General features: G+C 39.4%; 1 protein-coding gene across 1 annotated transcript; it reads right to left on the bottom strand.

Annotated features, from left to right (window-relative positions):
* Positions 1-1709: 1709 nt before the first annotated feature.
* Positions 1710-9301, bottom strand: LOC103042048 (E3 ubiquitin-protein ligase TRIM39-like). The gene is made up of 6 exons (XM_049465464.1): positions 8655-9301; positions 6665-6760; positions 5873-6103; positions 5685-5707; positions 5485-5603; positions 1710-2526 (listed from the first exon to the last, which is right to left on the bottom strand). Exons 1-6 carry the CDS (start codon positions 9054-9056, stop codon positions 1991-1993), a joined length of 1407 nt encoding a protein of 468 aa, XP_049321421.1. The 5' UTR covers positions 9057-9301; the 3' UTR covers positions 1710-1990.
* Positions 9302-10074: the final 773 nt, after the last annotated feature.

Genomic DNA, 10074 nt, shown 5'->3' with positions numbered 1-10074 from the left:
ACTATTGTTTATACTGGTACTGTTACTCCCACTTTAACCTGCCCCATCAATACCATCAATACTGTGACTTTTAATAGAATTGAGATGAACTGGTTCACTTTAATCTGCCTTTAAGCATTAAACATTTTTTAATATTGCAATATTATAACTTTTCTTGGGTTAAATCAGTTAAATGATCTGATTAAACTCACAGGGAGAGTTCACTGTGCACATTTACTTAATAATAGAAATAAGTTCTACTTGTAAAATAGAAATAAAAAGTATTTAAACAGTTTTTTCAGTGCAGTTTAAAGCCTGTCCTCAGACAAGTTCCACCTCCTGCCACCAGAGGGAGGCAGCGGCTGACTGGCAAAGTCCATCAAGCCCAACCCCTTGGAGGAGGACGATACAATGTCTCAGAGACCCATCAATATATTTGATGGTTTCTTAGTATGTATATGTATATTTATATTTCCTGAAATCTCTTCTGTTCTGTTCTCTGTGCTGCTGTAACTCTGTAAATTTCCCTGCTGTGGGATTAATAAAGGATTATCTTATTTTATCTTAAACCACATCTATACCATACGCCCCCAAATCCAGTCTATAGCATGTTTATAACCATTAATAATCAATGATTTAATAGATATTCAGGTTCTAGCTTTAGAATATCAATATCTAGAGCATATTTACTAAATTCTTTCTTCATGTAATGGATTATTTTATAGAGTAACACAGTCTGTTCTGTAGAGTTCTGCAGTAAAACACACCACAACTGCTCTTTTATATATTTATTATATTACACTGAATGGAGAAGATTCATCTTTACTTACTTTCAAACGTTTTCAACAACATAAAACCAATTTTACTGCACATTTATTAATGATTATAACATTATACAGATTAAAACACACAGGAAACTGCAGGAAATTAATTTATAGATGTGTCCAGAACCAAAAACAAGCTGTTTATAAAAAAATCAATAATGAAGAAACAATAATCAATTAATTTAATAATCAATAATGTGTTATAGTTAGACACAATATAACCCAGCAACACCCCTCAATACAACCCTAAATCAGAAAAGATTTTAAAAGTGAGGAGAATAGAAACTAAAAAGTAGAATTTCTTCTAATTCCTTTGTGTTTTATTTGATTACAGAGATCATAAACGAGTGTTGGGGGCGTTACCACTGATGAGTAATGAGTGGGTGGAGCAACTGTACTTTCAAACTGAGGAGAAAAACAATAATTTACAACATTCAGGTTCCTATTTTAGTGATCTACAGGTGAGCAGTGAACCCCTTGATTCAGGGTGGGTCAGTGTGTCTTTGCTATCGTAACGACGGGAAAAGTACACATTGCACGGCTCAAAACACGCAAAAGAAATGTACTAATTCTCGTAAATAATCAGATTGTGGTTAAACAATGCAGGAGGAAGGAGTGAAAAAAGAGTGTTGGTGGGGTGTAAGATAGCAATGAGCATCACGACACGCCTTAATCAGAGTGTAAGATAGAGCCCTCAGAATCAAACCAAACTGATTCACTGATCTGAACTGATTCACTGATTCACTGATCTGAACTGATTCACTGATTCACTGATCTGAACTGATTCACTGATTCACTGATACACTGATCTGAACTGATTCACTGATCTGAACTGATTCACTGATCTGAACTGATTCACTGATTCACTGATCTGAACTGATTCACTCATTCACTGATCTGAACTGATTCACTGATTCACTGATACACTGATCTGAACTGATTCACTGATCTGAACTGATTCACTGATCTGAACTGATTCACTGATTCACTGATCTGAACTGATTCACTGATTCACTGATCTGAACTGATTCACTGATTCACTGATACACTGATCTGAACTGATTCACTGATCTGAACTGATTCACTGATCTGAACTGATACACTGATCTGAACTGATTCACTGATCTGAACTGATTCACTGATTCACAGATACACTGATCTGAACTGATTCACTGATCTGAACTGATTCACTGATTCACAGATACACTGATCTGAGCTGGACTGATAGTTAGAGAGTTCCAGGTATTGAAGAATGGAACGAGTCTCTCAGTGAAAGTGTGTGTGATGGTGTGTAAGTGTGTGTTAGTGAGAGGATCAGAGAATGAGAGTTTTCCTCTGTTCCAGTCCAGCTCAACTCTCACCCTCCTCACTTTCACTGATACTGAGAGAACAGTGGATTTCTGTGGTGTAGATCTGACTCTATATTTACCATCCCAACACCGCAGGTACCACACTCCTCTCCTGGAGAATATATTTCCCTTCCTCTCAGCAGATTCTAACATCACTCCCACAAACCAGTAATTACTATCTTCAACTTCAACATCCCAGCAGTGAATTCCTGAGTTAAAGCTCTCAGATCCAACAACACAGAACCTATAATTACCATCAAATCTCTCTGGATTATCAGGAAGCTGCAGATTATCATCACTGTATCTCACACTGATCAGATCTTCAGATACGATGAGATTAGGATGAGCAGAGTTCAGATCCAGAGTTACAGGAGCTGCAACACACACACACACACACACACACACACACACACAAACACACACACATACAATACCCTTATTACCAGTGTTGGGCACGTTACTTACGGGCAAAGTAAAAGTAATTAAAGTAATTAGTTATAGTTACTCGTTACTTCTCCAAAAAAGTTACTGAGTTACTAACGGAGTTACTCCACTATAAAAGTAACTAGTTACCAGTAAAAGTAACGTGTTACTTTTGTTACTCGCCCGTCAAAAAAAAAGGAAATCAATTATGTATTTACTATTATTATTAGAAAAATAACAAACGAAAATAAACCCAAAAATAGAATCTAATGAATTAAAAAAAAAAAAAAAAAAACGAAATTCTCCACACGACCAAAGAAAATTACTAAAACTTTAATACTGAAAAAAACTGAAAAAAAAAAACTGAAAAACGCGTCTGGGGATGAAATTAAAGAAACCAAGCCACACTCAAAGGAAATATGTATATATAAACAAAACAAAATAATGGACAAAATCAACAATCTAATGACCGTTAAAATGGTATTAATATAACAGTTTAACAGCTGGATCAAACAGCTTCACCAAAAGAGAATAGAGCTTAGATCGGGCCCAAAAATCCGACCCGAACCAGCCCGAACCATGAAATGGCTGTTTTTGGGCTGATTGAATGAGCGAAATATAATCAGAATTATGTTAATTAACACTGTAACATAGAAGCATAGAACTATTATTTAATTAAAATGATTTTTAAGAACAGCTACACACAGTGCTGCAAGTCAAACGTGGAGGTGTTCACGTGCGCCCAGAGCTACGTGATTACATTTTTCATTTTTACTATAGTTTAATTTAATTTTGTTTTTATTTTTTCTGTTCAGTAACTTTTAATTAGTTTTTAGGGTGGGCTTGCTAGTTTGTATTAGTTTTCACACATCTCATCAGATGAGAAACGTGAGAGAGAAAGAGAGAGAGAGAGAGACAGAGAGAGAGATTTGCCTGTTCTGGTGTATGAGCTACTCACAGGTAAATGTTCTCACACACTGACTCTCCTGTTTCTCTTTTATCTCCCTCGCGCTCATATTCTAGTCCAATACAGAATTCTGCAGCTTCTCAGTGTTTTCTGACGTATTTTGCGGCGCGAGCGTTTTAAACGAGAACAAACGCCACGGATCACGAGGTGCCGCGCGCTGCTGCACCATATCCGACTCCCTGCTGAATCTGACTCCGCTTCGCAAACAGAATCGGCACAACACCGCCCGCTGTACAACTCCGCTGTACAACAGCGCTTTTAAATAAATACGAAAATAAAAAAAAAAATCAAACATCACGAAAATATCAGTAATTTCAGTTTGTTTTAGTTAGTTTTATAAACACAAAATACAGTTCAAGTTAGTTCTGTTTTTTCCTTTTAATTACCGTTAGATTCAGTTAACACAAATGTTTTTTTACTTTCAGTTTTTGCTATTTCGTTCGCTTTAGTGAACAATAATAATTGGTTACTTAGCAACATTGTGATTATCACACCAGAGCTTTATATAAAATAAAAATAGGAGCCCGATTTCGGGTCGGTCCTCGGGTCAGGTCGGGTTCGGGCAGAGAATCTAAGCTCTAAAAGAGAAAGCAGCAGCACTACAAAAACCGGAGCAGCTAAAAAGAGTTTAATGTCCTTAATTCGGAACTTGGGCTGTCCACGGCAATCACTGAATTAATTAGAGCACGCAAATTGTCACAATTGTGCCTCACTTCACCACGCCAAACCACTTAAACCTACAGGCACAGCGACCAGAAGCTCAAGTTCACCGGAAAGAGGAGGGGTTAACCAGGGCAAAGCAAAGTTAAAAAAAAGTTCATAGAGCGGCTAAAGTAACGTGCAGTAACGGGGTGTCGGAAATGGTAACGGCGTTATAGTTACAGTCAGAGTAACTCGTTAGATTACTCAATACTGAAAAAAAGTAACGGCGTTAGTCCCAACACTGCTTATTAGTAAACATGGCACCTCATGGTAAAGAACTCTCTGGCGATGTGAGAAACAGAATTATTATTATTATTAGAACATACACCACTCACTGCATCAGCTCTGTCTGCATGGAACTGTTCTAGAAGGAAGCCTCTTCTGAAACTGATGCACAAAAAAGCCTGCAAAATTGTTTACTGAAGAAAAGCAGTCCAAGAGCATGGATTACTGCCATCATGTCTTGTGGTCTGAGGAGATCAAGATAAACCTGTTTAGTTCAGATGGTGTTCAGTATGTGTGGGGGTGGCATCCTGGTAGAAGTACCAAGACAACTGTCCCTTGTCTACAGTTAAGCATGGTGGTGGTAGCATCATGTTCTGGGGCTGTATGAGTGATTCCTGCACTGGGGAGCTGAACTCCAACATGTACTGTGACTTTCTGAAGCAGATCATGATCCCCTCCAATCAGAAACTGGGAATCATGACAGTTTTCCAACACGATAACGACCCCAAACACAAACACACCTCCAACACGACTCCAACTGTCCTGCAGAGGAAGCTGAAGATAAAGGTGATGAACTGACCGAGCATGTCTCCAGACCTAAACACAACTGATCACCTGTGGGGCATCCTCAAGCAGAAGGTGGAGGAGAACAAGGTCTGTAACATCCACCAGATCTGTGATGTCATCATGGAGGAGGGGTAAAGGAATCCAGTGTGAACCTGTGAAGCTCTAGTGAACTCCATACCCAAGAGATTTAAAGCAGAGCTAGAAAATAATGATGATCAAACTAAATATCTACAATTTGTACATTTTCTACAAGCTGTACACTGACTACTTTACACTGTATCAAAGAGTCGTATCTTCAGTGTTTCCCATGAAAAGATCTAATAAAATATTTACAAAAATATGAGGTTTACGGGACACGGACATGGCAAAAGTCACGGGACACGACACTACTTCCTGTCCCATGACATGTGGCGTGTGAGTGCATGTGAGAAGAGAAAGTGAGACTCACTAAACTGAAGGATCTCCTGCATCTTCTTCCAGACGCTGAACTTCAGGTTGGACAGATGTTTCTCCACGTTGAGCAGAGCTCCTGATTGGCTCTCTGGATCCTGCAGTGTGCACTGGGTTCTGGAAGAACATCAGAACCCGTTCAGTACTGCTGTAGCTTTGGGTTCAGAACCACAGAGAGAGAGAGAGAGAGAGACTCACCTTTCCACTGTGGTCTTATAGTTCTGTAAAACAATCAGGGGAATATTAATGAATTACATCATAATTAATAAACTACACATCACTTCCACACAGTGAAGATCAGAGATTATTCACAGATCAGATCAGAAGTGTGTAAACCATCAGAAATCAGTCTGATGATTCACTTCAGTCTGACTGATGTTCCTCACCTGTAGGAATGGAACATCTTCAGCTCCCATCTCCTCTTCTACGCCTCTGATAGTGTCTGATAGTGCTGATATCTCTCTGCTCATCTTCTCAATCTTCTCCTTCATCATCTGACTCTTCTGCTCCTCTTCCTCCCTCAGCGCAGTGATCCGGGCTGCCTCTTCATCTCGTAGAAACTGGTGAAGCTTCTCAAAGTCCTCCTTAATCTGCTTCTCTGTGCGTCGGGCCTGAGTCTGGAAGGAAGGAGCCCATCAGCCAATCAAATACCAGCTATTTTACCTCAGTAGGGCTATTCTAATAATTCATTTACCTCAGCAGTGCTATTCTAAACAGTGCTGCCCTCAAGATCATGCAGTATTCTTCAACAAGACAATGCTAAACCACATGCTGCACACATTACTAAGACATGTCTGTGGAAGAAGAGGGTACAGGTACTGGACTGAACTGTCCCCAATCTCATGTTAGTAGGAATTATGGGAGAAAATAACACCTGAAACTCTTTATCTCTTGGTATCTTTTGAGTGGAAATGGAAACATTATAAAGTGGTAAATGCTTTACTGTTCCATCTTTATTTGGAACGTGTTGAAGGTCTGAAATGCAGGAACGAATGTATAATGAAGTAAAGTTCACCAAACAAAACATGAAATATATTGGGTTCATGCCCTCTGTAATCAAATAAAAGTGAAAGTAAATGTCAGAAACACTGTATATTTAATGTGTTTTATACTGTCCTACTTCTGATTTGGGGAACTAATTTCAGAATCATGATCTCAGAAGATCTTCTCATTCTTACCTTTATATGATCTGCAGTCTGATCCCAGTTCAGTTTACACTCTTTAAAGATGTCCAGTTTCTCCTTTAGGGGATTCAGAGCAGTTCTGAGCTCCTCCTGAAACACATCCACACACTGGATTAAATATTTAACATTTTAATATTCCAGCAGACACACCAACAAATCACAATATATTTACCTCAGCAGTGCTATTCTAATCTAATTTACCCAAATAGTGCAATTTTAGCCACACATTTAGCTCAGTTTTGACATATTAATAATGAATTTACTTCAGCTGTGCTTTTCTAGTCATATATTTAAATTGCTAACGTTAGCTACCTCAGCAATGCAATTCTAATCATGAATTTACTATCAGAAACAATTCTTATCATAGATTTACCTCAGAGGTGCCACTCAAGTCACAGATAATGAATTTAACCTGGAATTTACACAGAGAGGCAAAAGCAAATGCTAATGCTACGTTAGCTTAGCTAACAGTACTATTCTAGTACAGCTCGTATTTTAGAGCTGGAAAACAGTCAGTTAGTGAAGAGATAGTGTAACCCAGCTGTTTTCTAGACATTTAATGTAAGGTTGCCCCTTAATTAAGCGCTGCCCCTTTAAGAAAACCGCAGCAGTTTTCAAACACACACTACACACTTTTTGTCAGTTCTGTCTGCTTTACGGCAAAATCACGCAGCTCCCATAGGAATGCATAGGCAGGAGAGCACGAGGCTCAGACGATTAGGCGCGAAGGCAGAGAGAGGTCTGATAGCTCCAGCTGCCGTCATATTATTAACTCGTGTTTACTGATTCTCCTGCTAGACTGGTGGTGTGCTCAAGCTAGTTTCCAGGCTGAGAGAGAGAGAGTGAGGCGGAGAGTGAAGGAGAGTGAGACGGCCGCATCTGCTCTAAACCTTTCTTGGATCACTTAAGTATACGGAATTGAGTTTCTATATATTTTTTTTGGGTACCTAAATAGTTTTTTTTTTGTGGATTTTTCCTTCAATTTTTCCTCCCGGAGTACGAATTGTTCAAGGACTGTTCCAATCCCTTTTTTTGTCTACTTCACGAACACTTTAAGGAACTGTTCTCTGGAAAACAAATATACTTTTCAAGGTTAAAGAGCTCTTCCATATTGTTCAATGAATATATTATTATTTGGGTTTAATCACATTTATACAAGGTGAATTCAGGGAAGTGTGACTGTGTACATTTTATATAAATATATGTATATATTTTTTTATTTTTATACACATATTATTTTCATAAGTGTTTCTATATATAAATTGTAATTGAAATATTTTACACATTGATGAGAGAAAGAAACGCTCCAGTCCACTAAACTCTTATTAAGTTGGACACAGGTAGTACACTGCTACCGACCCAAAATAAATGCCCTTCACTACCAGTTATATCAGTTTCTGTTGTGGCTCATTTATTTGGCTTGGAACATTTTAAAGTTTGGTTACAGGAGCACTAGACTACAAAATAGCAAACAGAAAACTGCTAAGCAGAGCTTAGGAAAACGTCTAGTCTAAGAAATTAAACTGGGCAAACAAACAAAACAAGAAATAAAACAGGGATAGGAGTCAGGCAGGGAGGAGTCCAGGGAGGGGGGGGCGGGTTGGCTTGGCTGGACGGGCCTGACAGTTGTTTGGTCCCTTTTCAGCATTTAGGTAAATACGTCAGCATATAAATATCGGTTTGAAACATCGTTCATTGTGCATCCCTACAAAAAATGTAATGCTTTATAATTACATGCTAAAATCATTTTTCACCTTTTAATATTTTTTACAGATATTTTCTATTTTTCTTCATATTGTTGCTATATTTTTAGCAACCTTAAACTCTACATTTATTTTTCTAAATACAATATTTAAAGCCACACTATTAGTTATAAAACATATTTCTGGATCTATATATTCTTATATATTATTTTTAAAACTAGGAATTTGGTAGAGAAACAAAGCAAAAACTCCTGCTGTACAGCTGTTCACACTGATTTTACCTTGCAGTCGGTTGCAGCTTCATCAATGGGGCGGAATCTGTGGTCGGTGTGTTTCCTCGAGGTTTGACACACCAAGCACACGGGCTGCTGATGATCCAGACAGAAGATCCGGAGGTTCTCTCCGTGCAGACTGCAGAGTGTCTCAGAACCGGCTGAAGTTCTCCCACTTCTCTCCTGTAAGAAGTTCTCACACAGGTTCTTCAGAGCCAGGTTTACTGGAGGCGGATCATTTGAAGATCTTCTCCTACAAACTGGACACTCTCTGGATCCTTTAGACTCCCAGAACTTCTGCAGACACTCTTTACACACACTGTGGCTACAGTTCAGAACCACAGGAACCCTGAAGATCTCAAAACACACAGGACAGGTGAGATCCTCCACTAAGAAAGATTTAGAAGCCATTTTCTTTCCCTGCTGCTCCTTCCTGTTACAACACTCAGACTTTCACTTTCAGGTGTGTGAAGGTTCTCGCTCTCTGGTCTCAGGTTCTCTTCAGGTTCTACAGGTGTGTTTGTAGATCCAGGTGTTGATCAGTTTCCTTCAGAGGAATTCTCCAGAACATTAGCTAAAAACTGTCCGACCGTTTCTTCAAAAAGTAGACGTCTGTACACACTCTGCTCCTTTCACTCCCTGCACACACTGCTCACTCCTCCCCTACTCATATTGTTCACTCCTCCCCTACCTGCTCTGCTCACTCCTCCCCTACCTGCTCTGTTCACTCCTCCCCTACCTGCTCTGTTCACTCCTCCCCTACCTGCTCTGCTCACTCCTTCCCTACCTGCTCTGCTCACTTATAAATAAATGGTAGAAAAACTTCACTAGAACTCAGGGATATGATGTTTAATGGTGAAAGTAAGAGCTTTACCACACAATGTATTGAAGGGAATTGAATGAATTAAAAGGGACTAAACAGCTTTGTAGCTTTAAGAAAAGCTCTTATCAGTGAGGAAAACCAGTAAAAACAGCTTCAGTTTACTAGAGAGAGTAAAGATCAGACTTTGGATCAGTGGAAGAAGGTCAGGTGTAGATCTGATGAGTCCATTTTTATCCTGTTCCAGAGTGATGGAGCATCAGGGTAAGAAGAGAGGCAGGTGAAGTGATTACCCATCATGTCTGGGAGACCACAACATGTCAGGATCAGGGACTGCTCCTCTGATACAGTGATCAGCAGCACAGGAGCACCACAGGGGACTGTTCTCTCTCCAGTCCTGTTCACACTGTACACATCAGACTTCAAATACCACTCGGAGTCATGCCACATGCAGAAGTTCTCTGACGACACTGCAATTGTGGGGTGTGTGCGTAATGATGATGAGAGGGAGTACAGAAGCCTGGTTGAGGAATTTGTGATGTGGTGCAAGATGAACCATCTGCAGCTGAACATCTCCAAAACCAAGGAGATGTGCATAGACTTCAGGAG

This window comes from Astyanax mexicanus, chromosome 1 (assembly GCF_023375975.1).
Source record: "Astyanax mexicanus isolate ESR-SI-001 chromosome 1, AstMex3_surface, whole genome shotgun sequence".
NCBI classification, from domain to species: Eukaryota; Metazoa; Chordata; class Actinopteri; order Characiformes; family Acestrorhamphidae; genus Astyanax; species Astyanax mexicanus.
This window is presented reverse-complemented; position numbering and strand designations above follow the sequence as displayed.

What these genes read in the sequence shown, in the direction of transcription:
- LOC103042048 (XM_049465464.1), bottom strand. Translation starts at nt 9,056, where the DNA reads ATGGCTTCTAAATCTTTCTTAGTGGAGGATCTCACCTGTCCTGTGTGT. An exon ending in TATAAGACCACAGTGGAAAG is followed by an intron (nt 5,604 to 5,684) that starts GTGAGTCTCTCT and finishes ATGTTCTTCCAG; the next exon opens with AACCCAGTGCACACTGCAGG. An exon ending in GCAGGAGATCCTTCAGTTTA is followed by an intron (nt 2,527 to 5,484) that starts GTGAGTCTCACT and finishes TGTGTGTTGCAG; the next exon opens with CTCCTGTAACTCTGGATCTG.